The sequence below is a fragment of the Natator depressus genome, chromosome 20 (assembly GCF_965152275.1).
Source record: "Natator depressus isolate rNatDep1 chromosome 20, rNatDep2.hap1, whole genome shotgun sequence".
NCBI lineage: Eukaryota > Metazoa > Chordata > Testudines > Cheloniidae > Natator > Natator depressus.
This window is the reverse complement of record NC_134253.1, coordinates 24,577,740-24,603,737: the sequence shown is the minus strand read 5'-3', so window position 1 is coordinate 24,603,737 and position 25,998 is coordinate 24,577,740. Positions and strand designations below refer to the sequence as shown.

At 60.6% G+C, this 25,998-nt stretch overlaps 1 protein-coding gene across 1 annotated transcript; it reads right to left on the bottom strand.

Moving 5' to 3' along the window:
* Nucleotides 1-2,465: 2,465 nt before the first annotated feature.
* Nucleotides 2,466-24,061, bottom strand: HOOK2 (hook microtubule tethering protein 2). Its single transcript, XM_074934968.1, has 22 exons — nt 23,940-24,061; nt 20,096-20,181; nt 19,617-19,689; nt 19,056-19,106; nt 18,374-18,506; nt 17,620-17,687; nt 17,296-17,358; nt 17,025-17,105; nt 14,163-14,311; nt 13,668-13,808; nt 12,391-12,592; nt 12,099-12,209; nt 11,775-11,862; nt 9,755-9,824; nt 8,832-8,969; nt 8,535-8,622; nt 6,228-6,262; nt 5,911-5,993; nt 5,525-5,628; nt 5,118-5,225; nt 4,029-4,100; nt 2,466-3,805 (listed from the first exon to the last, which is right to left on the bottom strand). Exons 1-22 carry the CDS (start codon nt 24,048-24,050, stop codon nt 3,638-3,640), a joined length of 2,223 nt encoding a protein of 740 aa, XP_074791069.1. The 5' UTR covers nt 24,051-24,061; the 3' UTR covers nt 2,466-3,637.
* Between the last annotated feature and the right edge of the window lie 1,937 nt (nt 24,062-25,998).

Genomic DNA, 25,998 nt, shown 5'->3' with positions numbered 1-25,998 from the left:
AGAAGATCTTTTTATACACACAAAGCATGAAAAAATACCTCCCCCCACCCCACTCTCCTGCTGGTAATAGCTTATCTAAAGTGATCACTCTCCTTACAATGTGTATGATAATCAAGTTGGGCCATTTCCAAAGCTATTACCAACAGGAGAGAGTGTGTGTGGGGGGGGGGGGGGAGAAAACCTGGATTTGTGCTGGAAATGGCCCAACTTGATTATCATACACATTGTAAGGAGAGTGATCACTTTAGATAAGCTATTACCAGCAAGAGAGTGGGGTGGGAGGAGGTATTTTTTCATGCTTTGTGTGTATAAAAAGATCTTCTACACTTTCCACAGTATGCATCCGCTGAAGTGAGCTGTAGCTCACAAAAGCTTATGCTCAAATAAATTGGTTAGTCTCTAAGGTGCCACAAGTCCTCCTTTTCTTATAGGGGACACAGGAAGCCCCAGCCAGCAACTTAGGACCACTCCTGCAAATAGAGTTTCCACAGCTGGCTGTAGGGTCCAGACCCCCCCTCCTCTTTGCCCCTGGGGCTGAGAAATTGGGAAATTCACACCCAGATTTAGCTCCCAGCCAGAAAGAGGAGTAGGGCCTGTGGGACAATCCCCGAGCAGCCCCAGCCCAGGGGAAGAATGGGGGATCTATGATATGAGCTGGAAGGAGTAAATAGGGGCAGAGAACGTCGGGCATGGGGGAGTCCCTGCGATGGTGAGAGATGTGCAGCCAGGGGCGTGGGGGAGAAGTGGAGGAACACACAGGCCCTGCTCCAGGCAACACCCTCTGCCTCCAGCAGCACCCAGAGCAGGAGAAAATTGGGCAGCTGGTCATGTGCCTGGGGCTCTGCTCAGAGCACGGCAGCTCCTGCCTCTAGTCCTGCTGTTCTCCACCAGCAGCCCTTGGCGCTATGTGCCAGCTTCCCCTGAGTGGGGAAGTTTGTCTCCGCTTGGCCCTGGGAGCACCCTCCTGCAGGAGGGTGCTAGAGGGAACAGGGGGATCCCTCCAGCCTGGAGCTGCACTCGTTAAGTCCCAGGCGTACCAACCACCCCCATGGGAGGGAGCGGGGCTGCTATTCTCTTCTGCAGGCTGGAATCTAGAAGCCGCAGGGAGGATCTATTCCCAGCTCTGCCCTGGGCCTGCTGGGCACCTCAGTTTCCCCATCTGCTAAGTGGGACTAACACTAGCGCCATTGTCTGGGGACCAGGGAGCTCTGCAGCTGAACAGCGCTGGAGAAGAGCCGGCGCTCGGTCGCAGGACTGTGCTGATCTGCCAGGGCCGCTGGAGATTCTCCTGGCACAGGGCAGTTGCTGGGATGGGATGGGCGAGACGGGCCCCAGCCAGAGCTCCAGCGGGCACTGCCTGAGGCAGAGGGCAGGGCTCCCCAGGGAGGGTTAACGCCTCCAGAGGCCAGAGGGAGGGAGAGGTGAGATGTCCCCCGGTGTTGCAGATTGCAGGGAGTTAAGTGCTCCCTGGGCACAGCACACCCTCCCTCCCAGTGCCACACTGGGGGTAGCACTGTCCGGGGGGCGATTACCCTCTGCTGAGCCCCACCCACCTGCAGCACCACTGCCCGTGACCAGCTGGGCTGTGGGCAGGGAAAGGAGTTCAGTTTGATGCCCAGGTCCAAGCCAGCAGCCAAGAGCCAGCCCCAGTCCTTGGCAGGAGCCCGTGTGAGATGAGTTTTTTTTTTTTTTTTTTTTTGGGGGGGGGGGGGTCCTCAGCGCAGCCCCCCAACCAGGCAGGGAAACATGCTGCAGCTGCTCCTGCACAGTGCCACCCACCGTGGGCCCTGCTCCATGACTGGGGCTCCTACGCGCCAGACACTAGTTATTATTATTAGGTAGATTACGGTAGTACCTAGCACTATGGGGTCGTGGGGTCTACCGTAGTACACCTAATAATCCATGGACACCTGTTCCCAGACCTTAAGTGCTACCGTAATACACCTAGTTATAGCATCCAGAAAAATCCATACGGCTACCGTAATTCACTTAATAATCCATAGAGACCTGCTCCCAGACACTAGGGGACAGAGCAGCCAGATTACTGGGTCTCAAGAGACAGATGAGCAGGAACGATTCTAGCATCTTTATTGGTAGTGTAAAGATTCTGCACAGGAGCCAAGATGCCCCCGTGCGCCATTGCAGGCTGCCCTAGAGTAGAAAAATAAAAGACACGGGGCCCAGACCCACAGAACCCCTCATCGCTACCCCCGTCAGTTTTACAAAATATACAGTTTGTGTCTTTAAACCCCCAGCAGCGTTTGACTAAAATCATATTCTAAAATGAAAAGAAAAAAAAAAAAGAGGGGGGCTCAGCGCAATCTGGACCCCCCGCCACTTAAAAATAAAACTCAGTCCACTTCAACCCACACAGAGCAGAGGTAAAAATACAGCAGATCACTTTAAAACCAAAAGACGCAGCTAGACCCGGCCTTGGAGAACAGCTACAGAAACCCCCAGCGCCGGAGAACAAGGGGCGGGGGCGGGAGGGGCGGCGGGGGGGTTTGCAACAGGCTGTAGTGACCGACTCTGGGACCTGCCTTGCTTTAGTGTTGAAGGAGAGGTTTGAAGCATCTCCTTGCCGGTAGCTTTAGCCCCTCAGCCCAGGCCCCTGGCTGGCCGGTTCTGTTGGAGGGCAGGGAACGGAGCAGAACCTGGGCAACAGGGATCCAAGATCCCCAAAGTGAAGCCTGGGAACAGGTGACACCTGATGCCACAGCAGCTAGGAAACGGACAAGGAAGTGGGGAGGAGTCATGGTGCGTGAAGATGCCGGGAAGGGGGTAGCTGGCACAGCAAGCCAGAGGCTCCAGCAGGGAATTACGAAGGGGGCAGACCCCAGCCCAGAGGCTGCAAGCCATCTCCCCTCACCCATGGGCACTGGCTGGGTGGCATGAAGCAGCAGAATCTGCCCAGCCCCCGACACCGATGGGACCAGCCATGAGCGCAGGAGCTGTGGTGCTGGCAGAGACCACCCAGGTGTTCAATGCCCCCAGCTGCACCGGCGCCCACCGTGGCTCAGCCCCGGAGAGGAGTTCAGCTGTGTTGCCACGTATGCCCCGAACACGAGCCAGCGCCCCCCCAGCCGGCATGGCCACAGAGGTTGACCGCCAGGTGCCTCAGCGGAGGGGCTCGTATTGCTGCGCTCAGGAGAGTGGCCAAGAAGGGGTTAAAATTCAGGGGGGTTCTTTCAGAGGGGGGAGCGAAGGGAAGGGATCAGCTCACATGCTGGTGCTCAAAGGGACCAGCCCAGGGAGCATGGGGGAGTGTGTGGGGTCAGGGGCACTGGTTAGGGGCTGAGGCTCAGGGGGAAGGGAGGGTCCTGGCTGATCCCCCTGCTCGCTCCCCCCCAGCATTCTAGTAGTGCAAAGGAATGGGGGCTTGCAGCAGGGTCTGTCTCCCCCCCGCAACATCATGGGCAGATCCACTCCCCCCAGCAGCATAGGTCGTTCTACCCCATCTCTGGGGGAGGGCAGAGGCAGAGTTAGCCCCTTGCTGACTCCATTCCCCCCACTGCAAGCGACAGATGGCACCACTGGGGGTGGGTGCCATAGGGCAGCAACGGGCAAGGAGCTCCAGTTCCAAGACCCCCCCAGCCCCACGCAGCCATGGAGGGGGGTGGGAGCGGGAGGGGCTCCGTCAGTGCAGCTGTGGGGGCTTGTCTCCGTACTTGGCCAGCAGGGGCTGGGTCCGCCCCAGATGCCCCCTGCGGGCGTTGGTGGCCTGGCGCTGCTGGGCCAGGAAGGACTGGGCGCTGCTGGAGGTGGCCGATCGCTCCTCCGTGGCTTGCTGGTGGAGTGCCATGCCCTGCAATGGGAGGGGAGGGGGGAGGTCAGCATGGGGGGCACAGGGACAGCCCCTGGGCACAGCCCGGCACAGAGGCCTGGCTGGGAGCTCAGCCCCCACCAGCAGGAGTTATGGGTTGCTGGGGCAGGGGGTCTGGCCCAGCCAAGGTGCTGTGGGATTCAGTTGGCACCACCCCCCTTGCCCCCCAGAAGGCCCGACAGCCTTGCACGCCCCCTGCGCTCACCGTGTTGTACCAGGCGCTGATGATCAGCTTCTCTTCCTGCTCCCGCTGGGATCTCGTTTTCTCCAAGTTGGTCTGATGGGGGGGGAGAAATGGGGAGGGGGAGTTAGTGGGGGAGGCAGAGCCAGGCTGGCTCCTAGGGCTCAGGCTGGGCAGATAAGGTGCTCTCCCCCCACCCCCAGCTTTGGGTCCCAGAGGCCACATGGGGGCCTCCTGCAGCCTTTGGCTCAGGGCCAGGCCTGGGGGAAGCTGAGACCTTGGGAGGGGAGGAAGCTGGTGATGGGGGGGTGGGGGGAAGCACAGGCTATTCTATTCTATTCCACAGCACAGGCTGCCTGAATAATCCAGCAGCTGGTTCAGGGCGCTTGGCCGTGGACACAGGTATCCCCCCACCTGGGACTGGATCCCTCCCTCTGGCTCAGCCCAGCTGCTAGTGGGCCGGGCCGTGCAACCCCCCCCCCCCCCCCAACAGCTTGCTGGCTGCCTCTCTCACCAATGGAGCCCTGCACTGCCCAGGTCCAGAGGGTCCTTCCAGGGCACCACCCAGACCATCTGCACCTGGGATCAGATCATCCAGTCTGACCTCTTGGCTAGCACAGGCCACGCCCCCCCCAGCAAGCCCAGCACCTGGAACTGGGGTGTGCCACCAGTGCCCAAGCCCCTGCAGTGGCAGGGAATGGATTAGACACACCCAGATAACCACACCCGGTGCCCTGCGCTGCAGAGAAGGTGACCGTGACCCCCCACCAAGCTCCCTGACGATCTGACATAGGGGGAAGTTCTGGTGACCCAGATGAGCCAGACCCGCCAGCCAGGCACTTAAGCAGTGGATTTTCTGGCCCCTTCTGACTGGAGACCAAACCCTGATGCTTTGGAGGAAGGCAAACCCCCGCACCCTCCCAGAACACAGATGTGCCTGGCAGGGGTGGGAGTTTCCTTCCTGACCCCTGCAGATGACCGCTGAAGCCCTGAAGCACGAGGCTGGATTCCAGCCATCATCGCGATACAAGCGCCGTGAGGGCAGCTGCGGCAGTTCTGTCCTCTCCGGGCCCAGGAAGGAAGGAGACTAACCCCACAGCACAGCGCCCTCACCTCCAGGTGATGGATCTTCACCTCCTTCTCCTGCAGCTGGTTCTTTAAGGCCTGGATCTCGGGGGGGGCCTTGGACGGCTGCTGCTTGGGGTGCAGCGTCTTAATGACCTGGAATGGAGTGGATACAGTCAGAGGCGTTACCGGGGACATCTCCCTGCCCCCATCCCATGCCCGGCGGGCCAGGGGAGACCCCACCCTCCCCCGCCCGGGGCAGGACTCCTGCTGTGGCTGTCCATGCTGCAGAGCTTCCCAGAGCAGCACCCCTTGTGGGGAGGTACAGGGAGGACGGCCCCAGTGGCGCTGGGGTGACAGGGCCCGGCCCTGCAGCCCTGCCATGGCTTGGGCCACTCGGGAGTGTCTCAAGGGATGGCCCCGGCCCAGCCTGGGGCTCCCGGCCCCGGCCTCACCGTGCAGGCCTTGTCCATGTAGCGCTTGTACCGCTCCTCCATGGCCTTCATGTCCTCGTCCTTCCTCTTCAGACACTCCTGCAGCTCGTTGATCTTCCTGGCATCTGAGGGGAGGGGAGCATCAGGAGGGGGCCACATGAGCATCCTCCCCCCCGCCCATGTGGGGAAACAGAGGCACAGAGCCACCCCAGGAGCACCTGGCTCCCCCAGTCCCGTGCTGCTACCAGGAGCTTCAAGTCACCCGCTAGGGACATGCTGTGGACACGGCATCGTGGGGGGAGCGACTGAGGGGCCAGCCCGACCGGATCCCCCTCTCCACCACCCCCCCGTCGGTACTGAAGCCTCCCCCTCCCTGTGCGTCCACCCCTCCCCCCCAACCCCCGTACTTGTGCTGTCCGCTTTGGGCTCCAAGTCCTCAATGTATTCCCGCTTCTTCTGCAGCTCTGAGTGGGCCTGGTGCAGCTTCTCCCTGGGGCGGGGAGGAGACCAGGGCTGTCAGATGCCCAGCGCCCCCCTCCCGCCCAGATCCTCCTCTCAGCCTTGATACCTTGCCCCAGCTAATGAAGGGTCAGGCCTCCTGCTCGATTCCCGCCCCACCACTCTCCTTGGAGCTAGCAGGGGGACACCCACCCCTGCAGCCAGCTCACAATCCCGACACACTGAAGGCACCGTGCCCGCCCCACCCTGCCCCGCAGGTACTTACAGGTGCTCTTCCAGCTTCCTCTTCAGCAGGCAGGACTAGGGAGGAAGAGGAGGGGAGGGTGAAGATCGAGAGCCCGGACCACGCAGGTTCCGAGGGCCTGGGAGCTGCCACGGCAGCTGGGCCCCAGCGTTCACGGCCCCTCCCCGCTCCGGAGAACTTGGGGGGGGGGGGCGGTGAGCCAGAGAGACAGCGCCTCCAGTGTCTCAGGGTCACCAGCTGGGTCCTCTCCCACCCCTGCTCAGCTCTCCCAGAGCCGAGCCAGCCCGAGACGGGTGTGGCACCATCGGCACGAGTGGACACAGGCCAGCCTACGCCAGCCGGGGCCGGGTCCGGGGGCGGGAAATCCAGCCCTTCCTGCTCTGAAGCCCAGCGTCCTGGCGCTGCGGACGCCCGAGGGGCAGCAGAGCCACGCGGCTCCTGGGCTCAGCCTCTGGCGCTCCACACTGCAGGGGAAGCCAGGGCCACGCAGAGCGACTGTCACAAGCCTCTAGCTAGTCCCGCGACTCCGTCCCCACCCCGGGCCTGACAGAGCAGAAGCGATTTTACGTTGATTGAGCCAGTGCGGGGGGCCAAAACCCCAGGGGTTTAGATGGTAACCGTCGAAAGCGCATCTTAAAGGCAGTTTGCAGCAGCTGGCAGACACATATAACCAGGGGGGCGGCTATGACGGAGCTAGGACCCGTCCATTCAAATCATGGGCTTAGCTACGTCTAGAAAGGACACACGCTGCGATTTTCTGGGCCGCTCTTTAGAGCGAGCGTCTCCGTTTATAGCTAGGCCTGGAAGGAGTCGATTGTGTGTCGGAAAAAATCCAATTCACCATTACCCCCCCCCCCCCCCATGAGGAAATCACCAACGTGCAGACCGGCCAAGTACGATAAACGTGGGTTGAGAACTTGTCAGTCTGGGATTGGAGGAGATTTACTGGGGATCTGCGGACAAGTTGTGTTCTCGAGCTTTAGCTTTCTGAATCACAACGTCTGCCATTTGTCCGACCCCTCGCCTCGTTTCCCGCAACTGGGAAAAGTTAAATGGATAAAAAAAATGTAAATTATAAACAAAGGGAGAGAGTGTTCTGCCCAGTCTATGTGTAAACCTAGGGCTTGTAATAGGGCTCCCTGCAGAGGCCGATGGGTAGCCAAATGGGCTGGAGGCACAGAATATTCCGCAGTTTCTCTTTCGATATACAGCTTGGTGCAATATACTCATATCTCCCAAGGGAGGTTAATAAGCCAGGAAGCGAATTAAGCAGCATTAACAGGCTACAAGTAACAGCCAAGATTTCCGACACCAACTAGCAGTATTTTGGGGGGAGGTCCCCCAACTCAAGACCCCTTATAAGCCGCCCAGTCCCCCACTCTCAGGAAGGGCTGGGCATCCACCCCAGAGATCAGGTGTCATGAGCCGGGCCCCAAACTCACCATCCCCTCACCCACGCAATAGGAAAGGAGCACAGAGAAGCAAGGTGGATTTAAACGAGGGGCTGGTTGGTACTTACAATGGCCTGTAGGGGTAGGGGGACAATCAGCCAGCGAGACAGAGGGGGTGGGGGAGAGAGAGAGGTGTTAGCGTGATCACAGCACAGAGTTGGGGTGCGGGGGGCACACGAGATCGCTGTGACGATTTCACACACAGAGGCAGCAGCACCTGGGGAGGATGCGGCTGGAGGATAGCAGCGAGCTCCCATCCCCCCCACAGGGGACCCCAAGAGAACAGTGGGCTCCCCTTCCCAAGAAGGAGAAATCAGGGGAGGCTGAACCCCTTTCCAGCCGCCTCCTCCCCGTCATGCACAGATCTCCAGCTCCCCCCCTCCCCCAACAGAGCTGTGGGGCAGACCACGCCCAGCCGCTCAAACCCAAGGGCACCCCCTCCCCCACCCCCCAAACCCAGTGCATTGAGTGGCAAGCTACTGCAGGTGCACTCAGCCACCCGGCAGCCTCTAGCCAGGGCGGAAGAAACGCAGGAGACCTTGTTCCAAGTTCTCACATTCGGCTGGGCGCCCACATGGGGAGGGGCGTAGCCCCAGGGGCCCTGCCATGGTGCCCGTGCCGTGCCCGCATACCCCAGGCTGAGCAGAACGAGCCGTTAGCTGCTCCAGCGGCTTCGGCATGGGAAAGGGATGGATCAAGGGGGACAAAACCGATCATTCACGGGAGAGGGAATCTTTCCCCAATGCAGCAGGGCCCGAGGGTGCATGGCCCGGCACTGACAGTCCAGAATCTGCTCCCAGGAGGCAGGTCAGAGCCGCAGGGCGATGGGGCAAAGGTCAGGGAAAGCCATGTACAGCCCGTCCTCGGCCAGACTCACATCCTCTGCCTTGGTGCCCTGCTCCTGCAGGGCCTTCTGGAGCTCCTCCACCTGGGCCTTCAGCTCCGAGATCTGCTGCTGGTGCAACCTGGAGAGGGAGGAAGAAGGGAGGGGAGGCCAGCTGAGTGGAGGCAGTGGATGGCACGACCGGGACTCTCCCTGGGCTGAGGCTCCCACCTATCCCCCCATCAGCTGACTACGGGGAGCCAGGGGCCTCTCAGGTGAGATAAGTTTGGGGGAGGTCTCAGGCTACTTAGATCAGCAGCCCCCCCAGCCTGGTCTCCCTGCCCCCGTTACCTCTGCTGGGTCTCCAGCCGGTTCTTGGTGCGGTTGGACTCCTCCAGCTGCCCCTGCAGCTCGGCCAGCTGCTGCCGGTACGTCGCCTCCTGCACGCACAGCATCTTGTTCTCGTGCTGCAGGCGCACGATGGTCTCCCTGGGGTCGGGGAGAGGGGTGAGGTCAGGAGGGCAGATGGCCCAGGGGCCCCCCAGCCTGCTGGCCCAGGTGCAGCCCCTGGGGGACCACAAGTCCCAGCATGCAACGCTGCATCTCAACCCAAGAGCCAATCACCGGCTTGGACTGAGAGGCACCATTGCATGCTGGAACCTGTAGTCCCCCAGGGGCCACAGCTCCTCATTGGGGCATCTCCAAGCCACCCTTTGGCTATTCACAGGCCTCTGCAGCACCAGACAGGGAGGCTGCAGGAGCTAATTCAGCCAGCCTGGGCAGAGGTTTGGGGATGCCCCAGCAACCCTGGAGGGGGGGGGGCAGGCTGGGAGACCCCTCACTAAGGTGGGAGGTGCAGCAGTGCTAAGAGCCACCCCTCGCCCCCCTGCCGGGGCACAGCCACCATGGCATGGGGGTTACCCTCCCTGCTGTGGGCACCAGGCAGCCCGACTGTGCAGTGACATGGCAGGCATCATGCCCCTGGGCCAGGCGGGCATTGGCCTGCTCCAGTCCATTTGCCCCCCCCCCAGCCCAAAGCGTCACCACCCCGAGGAATATAACCCTTTTACTCCTGGCTGCGCAGACAGCTGGGAACAGCTCATGAGCCTGAAGGTCAGCAGCAGAGACCCTCCCCGCAAAGGGGACTAGCAAGATTCTGCAAACGCAACACACCGGGGGCTTGACAGGAACAGCCCCCCCCCAGGTACGGTGGCCTAGAGGTGCCAACAGACACCACACCCCTCTAGCCCGAGGGCTCCAGGGCGGGAGCCTACTTGAGTTCAGTCGGCAAGATCTCAGCGGCCAGGTTGTCCATGGGAGAAGAGACTCCGTCCAGCAAGGCATCTGCAAGAGGAAGGGGGTGGGGGGGTTTTGTGTGGCAGATTTCTACTAGCCCCGAGCATTGGGGGGGGGGGGGGGGAGGGATTCTCCTCTGCCCCCGGCTGGGACTAGGGACGCAGAGATCCCAGGCTAGGATCACAACCAGCAGCCTCCTGCTCTGGGCTAGTAGCATAGGCCATTCATGAAGCTGGAACAACGCCCCCCCGTTCAGTGCGAGAAAGTTGAGCCCAGGACACGGCCGGCAGGGGCCAGGGAGGAAAGAGTAAGAATGCCCGCCCCCAGCAGAGAGTTATGAAAATCTTGCTTATGTGGGGCAGGGTCTCTTTCCTAGTGTCCCCCCTCCCCCAAGTTAGTTTATGTGCGGTAGCATGGGGGGCTCACTTAGGAATGGGATACAGTTCTTGAATTCAATATCTTGTGGCAATGAGTTCCACAGATTCTGTATCACAGTTAAAAAAAAACAACCCAATGAATTAGAGTTGGTCAGAAAATGGGCTCCCCACCCCAGGGTCGGGGCAGGGAGGAGTTTGAACTAAAATAGATTAACGATTTCAGGGGGGTTGGCCAAAATATTTCGGATTTAGAAGTGCCACTGCAGTGCCCCATGGGAGTTGTAGTTCTGGTGCCTTGTTCTACCATTCAGGCCACGCTCCCTGATGGGACTGCATATCACCCACCTGCCCCCATGAGGTGAGATCGGGGTGCATCATCAGAGAAGTAGGCTGGCTGGGGAGCCCAGCCCATGGAGGAAAATAAGGAAACAGAACTATATCTACACGTCCTCATTCTTCTCTCTTGGCCAGGTTCCGCAGCTGGCCCACATTCCTATGATGCACCTTGATCTCGCCTCATGGAGAGGGCAGGTGGGTGCATCATGGGAGATGAAGTCCAAGGAGCTCAGCCCATAGAGGAGAATGAGGACATGAGGAAACCAAACTTCAGCTCCCACAAGGCACCATGGCGGTACAGCCAATCCGCCTAGTTTGACGGCAATACACAATTTTCCCACGGAAAGCAGGTGCATGTCCCAAAACAAGTTTGTTTCGCCCAAACTCCCCTTCTCCACCAAAAAAAAAGTTGACCAAAAATTTTTGACCAGCCCCATAACAGACGCTTCCAACAAGGAGCTGGCTCGAATTCCATTCTCCAGTCCCTTGCACCCAGCCGACGAAACGGGAGCTGGAACGTTCCCAGTGGGAACACGCCGTGCTCAGGAACGAATCGAGGTGGATGTGCCCTGCTTGTTACCACTCGCTTTCCATCAGCTGATAAGCTGTCGAGTGTAAAGTTCAGACACAAGGTTGCCACGAGTTTGTGGACGACAACGCAGCTTGGAAGGAGAAAAAACCAAAACATCATGTTCTTGGCTGTGCAGATTGCTGGCCTAGGGAGCGGAGCCGAGTCATGTGGAAACGCAGCCTCTGACCAAGGCCTTGACTGTACTTGGCTTTATTCCTGATCTCAGCTAATTGTCTGAGGCTAGATCAGGGGGTGTTGGTAGCTGCGTCTCCAGCTCTGGGCCTGCTGCTGTTTGTAAGGGCTCTGAATTACAGCGAGGCCCTGTGACAGCGGGTTTGGTTTGAACTGCAGTTAGAGCAAGAGGTTTGACAGCTTTTTAGGCATCACGCGTTTGTGGGCGCTCAGCACCTTGGGAAAGTCAGACCCTGGGTGTTGTGAGTTAGATCCCCAAAAGTCTGAGGGGCCTCCCCCAACCCTCCAAACAGAGGCAACTTCTGAGAGTTTCCCAGCACTTACGGCTTCAAGGGAAGCCTGAAGAAGCCCCAGTGCAGGGATGGCTGCCTGAGTCTGCAGAGAGCCTGAACCAGCTCAGAGGCGAGAACAGACATCTCGTTACGTCTGTCCTCTCCCTGCTCCAGGCCACGCAGGAGAGGGGCAATTGCTGCTCCCGCCCCCAGCCCCAGACTGTTCCATTTCCAGCACAGCTGCACCCACCTGCTTGGCTCAGGTACGTCTGCTGCACTTGGATGCATCTCAGCTCCTCGTTGGCCTCGCGGAGGGAGTGCCGCTCCTCAATCAGGCGCTGCGGGGAAGGGGGTGAGGGAGCAGCGGGGGTCAGCAGAACCCTTCACCCAGGCGGAGAGCAGGATCGCCTCGCTCCCAAACCTGGGACTCCCCACGCCCAGGCGGTCAGCTCTAACTGCTATGTGCCACTCCCCTCCCGGAGCTGGGGATACCGGGCAATTCCAACTCCCAGCCCCCACCCCCCGTCTCCCCCTTTAACTACTAGACACCCCCTGACCCCGCTCCCAGCCTCACCTCCTTCTCCTTCACCAGCGCCTCAAACTTCTCCTTGAGGTTCCTGAACTCAAACTGCCACTTCTCGGCCTTCAAGGCCTCCTCCGAGTGTTTGCTGTGCAGCTCGTGCACCTGTGGGGCGACAGGGACGGGGTTCGACGCAGCCACTGCTTCAGGGTGCAAACCTCGACCCCCCAGCTGGGACGCCAGCAGATCAGGGAAACCCCTCGCACCCCGCAGAGGGGTGGGGAGAACCTCTGCTGGAGACGCCAGCCCCCCACTCTGCCCGGGGAGCCCCAGCCCCACCGCCCACCTGTCTCTTGTGGGTCTCCAGCTGGGAGCGGACGGCGTTGGCCTTGCGCAGCTCCTCCTCCAGCTCGCAGGTGCGCTGCATGTAGACCGTGTTCCGCTCCTCCAGCAGCCGCACCTGCCGCCGCAGGTCGCCCAAGTCCTCCAGCTTCTTCTTGTACGTGTCCACCGCGGCCTCCAGCTTGCCCACCTTGTCCGACGAGTGCCTGCCAGGGGCGGGAGGAGCTCGGCCGTCAGCCAGGGGCCCGGCTAGTGGCACCCAATGGGGCTGCCACTGTACGTGCAAGTTCTAGCCCCTCCTCTGTGGCTGCAGCAGATCACCGGGTCACTGGGAGTGGGCTGGGGGAAGAATACGCTGAGCCCTGGCTCCCAGCTCACCCCCCGGCTCTAACCCACTGGACCCTAGTGCCCCCCAGAGCCAGGATCAGAACCCAGGAGCCCCTTGAGGACCGTGGCATGCTCTCCATTCCAGGGAGAACGGCCACACTGGGTCAGACCAACGGCCCATCTAGCCTGGTAGCCTGTCTCCCGACAACGGCCAGTGCCAGAAGCTTTAGAGCAGCAGTCCCTGCCATGATGTCCGCCGGGGCATTTTTGTGCGCCCACAGGACACCACGCCGCCAAAATACCGCCCGCCAAAACGCCGCCGAGAAGCGTTGCCGTTTCTCGGCGGCATTTCAACGGTGGGGTGTCCAGCACCTGCCAGTCTTCTGGGAATAGCAATATGCTATTCCCACAGAAAGGCTAGGGACCACTGCTTTAGAGGGAACGAAGAGAGCAGAGCCATTCTCAGGTGCTCTGTCCCCTGTCCCAGAGATTTAGGGACACCCAGAGCGTGGGGTGGTTTGAACAGCTGCTGGGTCCAAGGCCAGCAAACCCAACTCGAGAGCACGGAGCCCTGCTTAGCTCAGTGTGCCAGTCACGCCTCTAGCCCCATCTGGGAAGTGGGGAATCCAACCAAGAATCCCTGGCACCAGAAACTCAGCCACTCCCTCAGGAGCTGGAGGGGCTGCTCTGTTAGCTAGCAGTAGTAGGCTCTTATCTTCAATGTGGAGTGCTCCTGTGCACACACCGGCGGTAGGAAAAGAGGAGAGAACAACATGCCCTTAACCAGTGAGATTGCATCAGAATCCCGCAGGGGGAGACTTCCTGCCTGACCCTTGCCCTGGGGCATGAGGGTTACCTCCCCCCACCCTCACACCCACAGAGTCTTAGGGTGCTGTGGTTACCCACCTGCTGGGCAGGTGAGGGGGGGAATCCCATCAGACCCAGGGCTCTCACCTCAGCACATCCATCTCGTCCTTCAGGGCCTGGGCCTCTTCGGCCAGGCTGCTCAGCGCCTCGTTCCGATGCTGCAGCTCCTGCACCTCCCTCTCCAGCTCCTCACAGCGCGTGCGGAAGTCCTCCTTCCCGCTCTCCAGCCTGCGGGGGGTGGGCAGCCCCAGACAAGACACTGAACCTAGCTCCCCAGCTCTAACCCCTAGGCCCCACTCCCCTCCCAGAGCCAGGAACCGAACCCAGGAGCCCTGGCTCCCCAGCTCTAACCCCTAGGCCCCACTTCCTTCCCAGAGCTGGGAACCGAACCCAGGAGCCCTGGCTCCCAGCTCTAACCTCTCAACAGCACTCCCCTCCCAGAGCCGGGAACCGAACCCAGGAGCCCTGGCTCCCAGCTCTAACCCCTAGGCCCCACTCCCCTCCCAGAGCCAGGAACCGAACCCAGGAGCCCTGGCTCCCAGCTCTAACCCCTAGGCCCCACTCCCCCTGCCAGCCACCCACCTGAAAGTCTCCTCCTGCAGCTGCGTGATCTGAGCCTGCAGCAAGAGCAGTTTCTTGCCACCTGTATCTGACTCCAGCCGGTTCTTCTGCTCCTTCAGGGTCTTGTTCTCCAGGGTCAGGGTGTTCTTCTCTTCCACCAGGAGGGAGATCTGCGGGCCGGGAGAGGGAGTCAGACCCCCCAGTCAGTGGGGACAGGCAGGCAGCCCCCCCTGCAGGGCCAAGGAGATACCCCTCGGCCCTCCCTCAGGACATGAGCCTTTGGACTCGGTGCTGTCCCAGAGCCAGCGGCTTCCGTTTACACTAGTGCACAGAGCATGGGGTGGGCGGAGCTCCCGAAAGGGCACACCTGAGACCAGTCAGAGCTGGGGAGGGAACCCAGGAGTCCTGGCTCCCAGCCCTGTGCTCAGACTGGGCCTTTGCAATGCAGAATTTGTGAAGCTTCCATGCTACAGTGGGGCCCTCGGACCCACTCTGATGGACCCAGGAGTGTCGTACCTACCAGCGCGGGGGGATGGCTCGGGACTCGGCTGTGTGGTCCCGGGCTTCCTGGTATCCTGGATTCAGGCTGTCTATGGCCACACTTATGCTGGAGCCCCCCACCCACAGGAGTAGATTCCAGGCGGGGGGGGGATACCAGCTCTCCCAAGGGGGTCAGAGCTCCCCTAAGCCTGGCATCCGAGTTAGGTCCTTGACTCAAGGCGTCTAAGCAGAGGTGGCGGGGTGGGCTGTACCCCTTTATGAAAACAACAGATGGGGATACAAAATCAAGGCATTCCCACCCTTCAGGGCAGGGTCACAGCTCTCCAGGGGGTCACGCCCAGGGCAGAGGACACGGCAGGCTGCCTGGCACGTGCCTTGAGTAGGTGAACCCCAGATACTGGATGCCCTCTACAGCTAGGGAGGAGTGGCCCTAGCTGCTCTAACTCTGGCTACCCTTGTTAGACACACAAGAGGGGACTGGATGCTTCTGATTCCTGCCCAGCTCTTGGCTTCAACGTCATCATGTGGCAGCGAGATCTACAGGCCAATGACTGGGAAAGAGCATCTTTCTGTTGATCTGCGAAACTGGAAGGCCATAAATTCAAATCCGAGCACCCCGTCACTCTGGTGCTTCTGGAGAAGGGAGAACAGACACTCCCTTCTCTACCCCAGTGATTTTAGATTCAATTTATCACAGCCCCCCTCTCACTGCATCTCATCACTGAGCAGCATCCCGCTCTTTCCACAGAGTTTTCCCAGGGCCTCAGATAATTCTAGTCCCCTTCCTTGGGACCCCAATAATTCAGCAGTATGCTTTTAGAGACGTCGACGCCCCCGACTTTGCAGAGAGGGGAAGACAGTTTGGAGCACAGAGCTCTGGAAGGATGTGAGTAGGTAAGTGAGCCGCGCCAGGGCCGTTTCAAGCAGGTCCATGACACACATGCTCATGCAGAGGAAACGAACACGACGGGGTGTGCACCTTTGTCAGTAGCTCTGTTACTGCAGGGGAGAGAGAGGGATGGGGGCGAACGGCGAACTCACCTTCCCGCAGGGGAACTGCGTCTCCAGGGATACGTTAGCACCTTACGGGAGCAAAGGGGGCGGTTTATGGAGAGCGGGTGGCTGGGGGACCACTGCACTTTGCACCGCAATGGGGGAGGCTCTTGCTATATGGGCATCCGAAGCAGAAACCCACCCCAATACTCTGTAACCGGGGAGTGAGGATTCCCCATCTATCCTGGTCAGTGGCAGGGGCTTTAGAGCCAGCCAGGAGCCCTCTTCATTCTGGAGTCAGACACCTTCCAGTGCGCACCCAGCTGGGATCTTGTGCCCCAAAGCTGACGAATCGCTAGGATGGCTACAGAGGCTCAGCTACCTGGGGAACTCCTTGCTGCAGGAGGCGTACCCAGAACGGAGCTGGGTTTCCTTCCCCCCAGTTCAGTTTGCTGCCTTCACATTGTTGAGGATCCGTTCTCATATTAGAGGATGAAGGTAAACAAGAGCCCGATTGGCATATTGCTGCTAATACCGGGTCTCTCCAGCCACTTGCTACCCCACGCCTGGCTCTGCGGTAGCCATGTTGGACCCCGAGGGGCAGGGAGATGGCCAGGGTTGCCCGGCCACTCAGCGGCAGAGCCAAACAACAGAACCCAGCCACGCAATCTGTGCTGAGGGCACCCCCACCAGAAGGCCTGGGTTCGATTCCTGGCTCTGCTACCGCCTCCCTATTGGAGTCACTTCATCTCTGTCTCAGTTTCCCTCCTCTGAAGCAGGGAGAACAGTCCATCCATTCACCCCACCCTTTGCTCGGCTACATAGATTGAGCAGCTGTCCCTGCTCAACGTACGTACAGAACCAAGCACAACAGGGCCCCAGCCGTCCAGAGAACTCAGGGGTCCTGACAATCTCATTTACATCACGCCAGACCTGATCTAGCCCCCGTTGGATAACCTGCCCCGCCCCACCCCTCCCAAAACATACCCAGCTCCAAAAGCAGAAGAGCTACACCACTGGGTGGGGAGAGATGCAGAGGCCCACACGCCACGCAGCCCCGGAGCGGACACACTGCAACCACAAGCCAGCCGGAGAGGAGACACCCAGAGAGCGCAGACGGGACCATTGGTGGGTGGGCGGGTTCCTTGGACCCGCGCGACAGCTGCTGCAGCAGGGATCAAACCGGGGACGCCCGGAGCCCCTACAACTTCAGCTGGAGACTCAAGGGTCTGGAGCCAAGAGAGCAGCTGACCCTCTGGGGGCTGGGCCAAGACACAGCTGCGTTGCCTGGGGTCCTTTTGAAGCCAGCTAGCCAACGCCCCAGGCCTGAGCCGGGTGAGATTAATTCTGGCTGCCCCCAGCCCAGAGCCAAGCCGGTGAGGAGCCCACCTGTTGCTCCAGTTCCTGGCAGCGCTGCTGCATGTCATCCGGCTCCTCCAGGTCCTCGCTGAGGAAATAGTACTTCCGGGACTGCAGGACAGAGGGGGTGATGTTAGAGAAGGGGATCACACAGACAGATCCCAGCACAGCACCTTTCCCACCAGGGGCGGGGATCAGGAGCCCTGGAGCCAGAGAGACGCTCCACCCCCTCCTGGCAAGTCACAGCCATGGCCCCCAAATTCTCCCCTCTTTTACAGGTGGGGAAACTGAGGCACGGTACCTGGCTATCGAAGTTGCCGTACGTCTCGGAGGCCGGCGTGTCCAACGGGTCCTTGGTCATCAGCTGCAGGAGAGAAAAGGTTACAGATGTTCAGGAGGCGGCTGGCAGGAAGCAGATGGGCCAGCACAAAGCCAGGCAGCAGCTCCACAGTGGTTTGCATTCGGGGGGGGGGGGGGTGAGAGAGCAAGGGGCTGCGGGTTGGTAGGGAGGAGCACCATTGGCATCAGTCTCATACCCATGAGTGCCAGCCCCAGCGAGCCCCCCCATCCCCCAGCAAGCCCCCCCCCCCCACCCTCCCGACCCAGCTGGCCGGCCCCAGCTCACCTCCTGAATGGCAGCCATAACCACGTGCTGGACGGACTCCTCCAAGGTCATGATCTGCTGGATGTGCTCTGGGATGGAGGAAGGGCAGCGGCTGAGTCCCTGCCCCTCTTCCACCCGCCCCCCAACCACACCAGCCTCTCCCTCCAACATGAGCCCCTTTCCCCCTGCACAGCGTAGGGGCCAACCCCCATCCCAGGGGTATGGAGGCCAGCCCCCCGCCCCCCATGCCACATAGGCTCCCAACCCACATGGCACAGACGCCAACATCAGAGGCCTCTGTGCCAGGCGCCGTGGGGCTGAGGGCAGGAGGCACAGAGCAGCAGCCCCCAGGGTAATTCCACAGGGGGATCCCTGTGCTGCGGGGAGGGGGAGGAAGGATTGGGGGAGGGGAACGCAGAGAGGCCACATGCTCAGCGAGGAGAAGGCTCCTTTGCCAGCCACCTCCCCTGGGGTTCCTGGGGGGAGGGGGGGTATTCAATCCCCTCCCCTGCACTAGCCGTGCCATTGGGGAACAGGCAGAGGGAGCTGGGTCTGTCCTGGGGGGAAGGAGGTGGGGGAGATCTGAGCTAGTTTGTGGGAGGGGACTCTGCACATGGAGACCATGGAGCCCTTAGGCGGGGGGAGGATCATGCTGCTTTTTGGGGACCCCATAATGGCACCTTCCAAAAATCACATGCAAAGACACCCCACCCCCTGGCAGGGAGTAACCACCTGCCTCTCCCCCACACTGAGCCAAGCCCCCGTAGTCTCACACCTTGCTTCTTCTCACAGCTGATGGCACACCCCAGCACCAGCTGCAGCAGCTTGCCCAGCTCTGAGGTGTCCGAGAACTCCCCGATCAGGTTGACGTCTGGCAGGTGGCGCTCTGAGATCTGGTGACCCAAAACCTGGGGAAGAGATGGAGGGTTCTGGGGAGGCAGCGAGGGGGCCCAGAGACACCCCCTGCCCCCCACAGACACCTGCCCCTCCTCCCTATGTGCTCAAGACGGTGCCCAAGGGGGTCGGTGCATAGACCCACCAGACTGGGGCTTCCAGGCTGACCGACCAGAGCCAGCTGCAGGGCCCCCCCGGGACCAGGCCTACTGGGGCAAGGAGGCACCCAGAGGAAAACAGACACTTTAAACCTACCTCAAGACATACAGGGTGAGTGAGGGCACCATCCAGGGGCTGTTAGAATACCCCCCCACATCAGAAAGGGCAGCGTGGTCTAGTGCACAGGGCATGGGCTAGGAATCAGGACACCTGGGTTCTAGTCCCGGCTCTGCCATGGACCTTGGGCAAGTTGCTGTCCCTGTGTGCCTCAGTTTCCCCTCCCATCCTGTAGGACTCTAGACCATGAGCTCCGCAAGGCAGGGGTCTGATCTCAGCCAGGGCCCTCTAGGTGCTACCGTAGGGCACCTAATAGCCACCCCCCAGCTTCCCTCGGGGACACTCACATCTTGGGAGTACTCCAGCACGCTCTGCAGGATCTTTTTCAGGTTGCTCACCTGGAAGAGAGAGTGTCGCAGGGTTCTGTTGCCGCACGCACCGGATCCAGGCAGAACCCCCCGCCCCTCCAACTGGGCTGACGCTGATCTCCCTGGGGGCAGGGCTGAGAACCCACAACTCGGCTCAGGCAGCTGCCAGACCAGACCAGACCGGCGCTCAGCAGGGGACTGCAGGGTGGGCACTCGGCCTGGGAAGGGCACACAAGGCAGCGCCACGACTGGCTCATAAGCAGGGTGGGGGGCAGCCAAGCCCCCAAAGAGGATGGGAACAGCCTGCTGGGAAGCTGCAGAGTGGGGAGGGGATTCAGTCACTTCGTGCTCGCCAAACCTCATGGCAACCTCCTGCCTCCCAGATCCTACAGTCCCGGGGGAATGGGAACAGATTGAGACTGTCCACACCCAGCCCTGCTTGAGAGGATACCAGAGCCTTCACAATTGGGGCGGCGGGGGACGGGGGGGTGAAGAGATAGTTTAAAAAACTCTCCCCCCATCCCCATTCAAGCCAGTTACCTTGAGCCTCCAGTTGTCGCTGGTGTCGTCTTTGATCCGCAGCAGCCAGGTCTCATTGAACCAAGAGGAGTCTCTAAAAGGGAGGAAGGGACAGGGCAGGGTGGAATGGGGGGGATGCGGAATGGGGGGGAATTCCTGGCCTGACTGGAGCAGCTGCCACCTCGGGGCAGGATCCGGTTTCCCTGCTGGCCGCCCACGCCCAGGGTGGGCCGTAGGCAGGGATCTGGAATCTTGCTGGGACAAGGGGCAGACGTGGGCACAGGCTTCCTGTCAGCTCCACTCTGCCCTCCCTACAGGTCCCTTGCTCCGAAATCCTCCCCCCGGGAGCCCACAGCACCAGAGATCCAAGCCCAGTTGCCCCCAGGTCTGGTCAGAGAGGGATGAGCCCCAGTCTAGCACCCCCCTCCCCCCCATCAGCCCTGCCACCCACTCTAGCTTTAGACAGCTCCCGCCTCTGGGGGCTGCAGGCCGGTACTTACATCCTGTGCAGGACCTGGGCAATGGGGACCCCGCTGGTCAGATCCTGGTAGGTATGGCACGGAGATGGGACGTGGAAAGTCTGCAGCTGGGAAGGAGGACACAGAGGTGGCTCAGCAAGGCAAAGAGTGAACGAGATTTGCAGGGGACAGGAAAAGCCACCCAGAGACCCAGCAGGGGTAACCCCTGCACCCTGGGCAATTGGCCAGGGCTGAGGATTGAACCTGGGACCTCTGGATTCTTAATGCCGGAGCTAGCTGTTAGCCAAATCAGGAGCGTGGCACCATCCCTCCCTCACACCCAACACAGCCCCACCCACCAGGGAACACTCCAGAGCAGGCACAGTCTATGGGGCTGATGGTTCGGGACGTCCAACCCCAGCAGAAGCTGGAGGGAGACACAAGGAACTCCCCCACCCCCAGGGCAGCCAGCCAGCACCCCCACCCTCGGGCAGGTTCGGAGCCAGTGCCCCCGAGAGGGGAAAGGCCCCATAGCTCGGTTCAGGTGTCGCCCAGAGACGAATCCAGATCCTAGTCGCTCACCCTCCCTGCGGGCCGGTCGTGCCCACATCCAACCCCCCCCCCCAACCGGCCTTCCCGGCCACGGGGGCACAGACCCACCCTCTCCGGCACGCCGCACAAGACAGGTGCTAGCCCAGCGTTACAGCCTCCCCCGGATCACGCTGGGCCAAGGGATGGGACCAGCCACCCCTGACTAACCCAGGTGCTGAAATCCCCCCCTCCATCCGCCCCCCTGCCCCACATAAAGCCGGCACCCCAAATCAAGAAGGAACCAGCCGCTACCCCAGCAGCCGAGTAGGATTTCACATTCAGGGCAGTGACAGGACGCTCAATCAAGCTAGTGTCCTCCCGCCCGTCCCCCCATGCTGTGATTCCCTCTGTATGCAGCAGGTTCCCCCTTAAACCTACCCCCAGCCTCCTAGAGAGACCCCCCACCCCGGCCTGGGACCCGGCTTCAGTTTCTAGCCACCTGTTGCAGAGGCTTCCTGAGGCCCCCTCCCCCTTTAGGAAGGTGCTGGAGGGAGCGAACTGCCAGCAGCCCCCACCACTGGGCAGGAGCTCCCCCCACCGAGCCCGCTGGCTGAGTCACTGCACTCAGCTGCCAAGCAGGGGCCCGGAGGGCAGATCGGGCTACAAAGCCACAGGGCAAACGGGGGCAGGGCCCCTTCATTCCCTCCCCCCCCCGCTTCGGAAAGGGGTAGAAAAGACACACACACCCCCAGCAACAACAGCCCCTCCCCGGCTGGCTGGCTACAGACTTAACCAGGCAGCATCAGCACTCCTGTGATCTCCAGGTCAGACTAGATAATCGAACAGTCCCCTGGAGGTTGGAGAACTACGAATTGCTCCCCCTGGCTCCGGCCCCCACACCTTGGCCCATCCCCAGAGGACCCCCCCACTCCCACTCCTCTAGCCAGGGGCAGTTATCAGTCTCTGGTGCCCCCACAGCCTCACAAAGGTGACCTATGCAGCTCCCGCCCCCATGAACTCCAGCCATGCTGGGGGGTTCGCACCAGGGGTTCCTGTCTCACCAGGAGACAGGCTGAGACCCAGAAATTTGTTTAATAGATGGGCCACTGAGCGGTCATCAGCCGGAGTGATTGTCTGTCGTGTTCCCCCCGCGCGCCCCAACAACTCAGAATCAATGCCCCAGAGGGGAAGGCCCAGTACCCCATTCCCCATCCCCTGAGCCAGCCAGCTCCCTTGTCCTGGGGCCAGATCAGAGCCAGCATTCCCTGGAGGGCAGAGGCCCCATACCCCATTCTCCACCCCCGCCCTGAGCCAGCCAGTCCCCCACCCTCTAGAGGGCACCATACCCCATTCCCCAACCCACCACTACAGCGAGACTCCCCCCGGCCCCAGGCAAATTAACTGCCCTGCTACTGCAGCACGGTCATTAGTTAACGGGGTTATTACAGCAGTGCCTAAGGGCCGGCCGAGATCACGTGTACAGCTCCTAGCGCACCCCCAGTAGCAGACCCCCCCCCCCACACACACACACACAAACACACCGAGGAGCTAACCAGCTACGGGATGTTGCTGCCGTGGTTTTATGACCGAGGTGCAGGGCAGTGACTGGCTCGCCCGGGGATGGGCGGGGGCAGGGGGGTTAAAAGGCTGCTGTCAGGGCAGAGCCCGAGCCATTGGTGCTGTGTAACTGCCCCGGGATGGTACCAATGGGTTGGGAAAGGTCTGGCTGGAGCCACCCCAGCTCAGGGGAGGATCCGGTACCTGGCCCACTGACAGGGGTGCCCCAAGGGACCGTTTAAGAGTAATGCACCGACCCCATGAATCCGTGACTCCAAGGTTGGGGAGAAGCGCAGAACACACAAGCCCCGGGAGGCAGAGTCCCCGTGGCCAGATCTCCCCTGAGCAAGAGCGGCTCAGCCGTGACCTCCCAGCGCCCCAGAAGCCTGAGCAGGTCTGGCCGGGTTTTCCCAAAACATAGTACTTGAGCGGGGCAGCTTTGATCTCCTGGCCTGATCTCCCAGTTCCATAATCCTCCCTGGCAGAACTGGGCAGAGACACAGGAAGGGCCTTCGGCTCAGGCTCAGCCATGCGGGCCTTAATCATGGTCAGGGTGGGCCGCCTTGTCCCCCGTCTTCTCTCCTCTGTCCTGGTACAAGTCACCCCTGCTTGTCTTGCCAACAGAAGTATTAGCCGGGGCACTGCTGCAGGGGAGCTCGCAGCGCCAAAGTCTGCGGTTTGAGCCATTGTCTTCTTCCTGCAGACCTGTGCCGAGCTCACCTGTTCTGCCCGCTGGGGGTTGGGACGGGAGATATCAGGTGTTCGGCCCTTGGAGCTCCCACTGTCTGGCCAGAACCTCCAGTGACCTGGGCCGGTTTCAGCCAGACCTCTCGGCCTATTCACCCCAGCCCATCCCATACCCCTCTCAGACACCTCCCGCCCCGGATCTCCCCCAACAGCAGCGTCCTAACCCACCGCGCTCCCTGGATAGCAATCCCTGGGTGAGCCAGTCTCCCTGGATAGCAATCCCTGGGTGCGCTCCAGAAAACGCCCCAGCATCCTGGGGGCCAGCCTGTGGCCGGGGGTCCCTGCTTGGGTCCACTCTCCCTTCGCAGCTCCTGCTCCAGCGAGGTGCACCCAAGGCTGTGAACATCAGCAGGCAGTGCCCCAGGGTGCTGAGGGGAGAGAGGTGCAGGGGGAATCGGGGAAAACCGATGGGTCTGGAGCACTGTAACTGGGCGTGGTACGGTAGGGCTCTAAGGGAGGAATGGAGATGTGGGGGTCTGGAGGGATGGGGGGGGGTTGAGCGTACAGACCCCCTCACCCTACACAAGGGGGCGCCCCACAGGACTGGAACTTGGCTGTGATGCTCAGAGGAGCAGGGTGGATGGGGGGAGGGGAAACTGGGGTATAACATGTGTACAAGAGGGGGTCTGCGTAGGGGGGCATTGCCCATGGCAGAGAGCAGGGGCTGGAGGAGACCCAGCTCATGAAGGCAGCCAGTACAGACCCATAATACCCAGGGCAGGTGAAAAGGGGGGACGGGGGAGGGGAACAGCCCAGGATTAGCCCCCCCGACTGGTAGAGAGGGCACAGCCATAAACCAGAGGCAGCCCCCCATTCCCAGCTCCCCCCCCACCCCCCAGCCTGGGGGCCACGCCCTCCCCCCCATAGCCCAGGGGGCCACCCCCATAGCCTAGTCCCCTCCCCCCAGAGCCCGGGGGGGCCACCCCCATAGCCTAGTCCCCTCCCCCCATAGCCTAGTCCCCCCCACAGCCTGGGGGCCACGCCCTCCCCCCCATAGCCCAGGGGGCCACCCTCCCAGCCAGGGGGCCACGCCCAGGGGACCAGCCCTCACCCAGGTGAGCAGGGACCCGCAGAGCTCGGCCTTGTCCACGCTCATGGCTCCGGCCGCCCCCCGGGGCCAGGCACGATCCGGCCGCCAAGCGCCCCGGTCCGCCAGCACCATAGACACCGGGCCCCGCCCCCCGCCTAGAGCGACCCCGCCTGGCACACGTCGTCCGCTCCGCCCACAGCCGACATCTTTAGCCCGGGCAGGCGGCGCTCTAGCGTAGCGCTGGGCCGCGAGTCTCTATGGCGAAAGGACGTTCTAGGGACGTGGAGGGTTGTTCTCTGTGGTCTCTTTGCTGGAAATTAGAGGGGACTATTTATCATAGAAGCTCAGGGTCGGAAGGGACCTCGGGAGGGTCTAGTCCAACCCCCTGCTCCAAGCAGGACCAACCCCAACGACATCATCCCAGCCATCACGCCGGGCCTTAAAAACCTCTAAGGATGAAGACTCCACCACCTCCCTAGGGAACCCGTCCCAGCGCTTCCCCACCCTCCTCGTGAAACAGTGTTTCTAATACCCAACCTAGATCCCCCCACTGCACCTTGAGACCATCGCTCCTCGTTCTGTCGTCTGCCACCCCTGAGAGCAGCCGAGCTCCCTCCTCTCTGGAACCCCCCTTCCGGGAGTGGAAAGCAGCTATCAAATCCCCCCTTACTCTTCTCTTCCGCAGACGAAACAATCCCAGTTCCCTCAGCCTCTCCTCGTAAGCCATGTGCTCCAGCCCCCTCATCATTTTTGTTGCCCTTCGCTGGACTCTTTCCAATTTTTCCACATCCTTCTTGTCGTGTGGGGCCCAAAACTGGACGCAGGACTCCAGATGAGGCCTCACCAGTGCCAAGTAGAGGGGAACGATCACGTCCCTCGATCTGCTGGCAATGCTCCTACTTATACAGCCCCAAATGCCGTTGGCCTTCTTGGCAACAAGGGCACACTGGTGACTCATATCCAGCTTCTCGTTCACTGTAATCCCCAGGTCCTTTTCTGCAGAACTGCTGCCGAGCCATTTGGTCCCTAGCCTGTAGCAGGGCCTGGGATTCTTCTGCCCTAAGTGCAGGACTCTGCATTTGTCCTTGTTGAACCTCATCAGATTTCTTTTGGCCCAAGCCTCTAATTTGTCTAGGTCCCTCTGTATCCTATCCCTACCCTCCAGCGTATCTACCTCTCCCCCCAGCTTAGTGTCATCTGCAAACTGGCTGAGGGTGCAATCCACACCATCCTCCAGATCATTAATGAAGATATTGAACAGAACCGGCCCCAGGATCGACCCTTGGGGCACTCCGCTTGATACTGGCTGCCAACTAGACATGGAGCCCTACACTCATCTATCTATCTATCTATCTATCTATCTATCTATCTATCCATCCCCATACACCTGCTCTATCTATCTATCTATCTATCTATCTATCCTCATACACCCCCTCTATCTATCTACCTATCTACCTATCTATCTATCTATCCATCCCCATACACCTCCTCTATCTATCTATCTATCTATCTATCTATCCTCATACACCCCATCTATCTATCTATCTATCTATCTATCTATCTATCTATCTATCTATCTATCTATCCTCATACACCCCCTCTATCTATCTATCTATCTATCCCACCTTTTCAGAATCCAAAGAATCTCATACCCAGCAATGAGCGTTAGAGGTAGCATTTGGGAGCAATACCCCCCACCGACACTCCCAGCCCCTAAGGGTGCATCCACACTGCATTGTAAACCTGGGTTTCCAGTTGCTGGCCTCGGGTCTCACAGCCGCGCTGACACGGTCACACTGTGCTCCGCAGCCCTGGCTCGGGTCTGTGGCTCGACCTGCGTCCACACTGCGTAGCAACAGGGCTTGGCCCTGAGCCACAGCAGGACTCACTCTGAGACACACGCCCCCAGCAGGGTCCTAGGACCAGGGTCTGAGCGCTCAATGACTCCTCGTGGGCTGATTTGTGTGTGGACAGAAGCTGGTCTTGGGCTCAAACCTGAGTCAGAGCCCAGGTTTAGTGCGAGGTGTAGACAAAACCCCGAGGATCTCATACTGCCCTGTGGAGTCTGGAGCTCAAGCAC

What these genes read in the sequence shown, in the direction of transcription:
- HOOK2 (XM_074934968.1), bottom strand. Translation starts at nt 24,050, where the DNA reads ATGGTGCTGGCGGACCGGGGCGCTTGGCGGCCGGATCGTGCCTGGCCC. An exon ending in CGGCTGGAGACCCAGCAGAG is followed by an intron (nt 8,623 to 8,831) that starts GTAACGGGGGCA and finishes CTCCCTCTCCAG; the next exon opens with GTTGCACCAGCAGCAGATCT. An exon ending in GCCCAAAGCGGACAGCACAA is followed by an intron (nt 5,629 to 5,910) that starts GTACGGGGGTTG and finishes CCCTCCCCTCAG; the next exon opens with ATGCCAGGAAGATCAACGAG.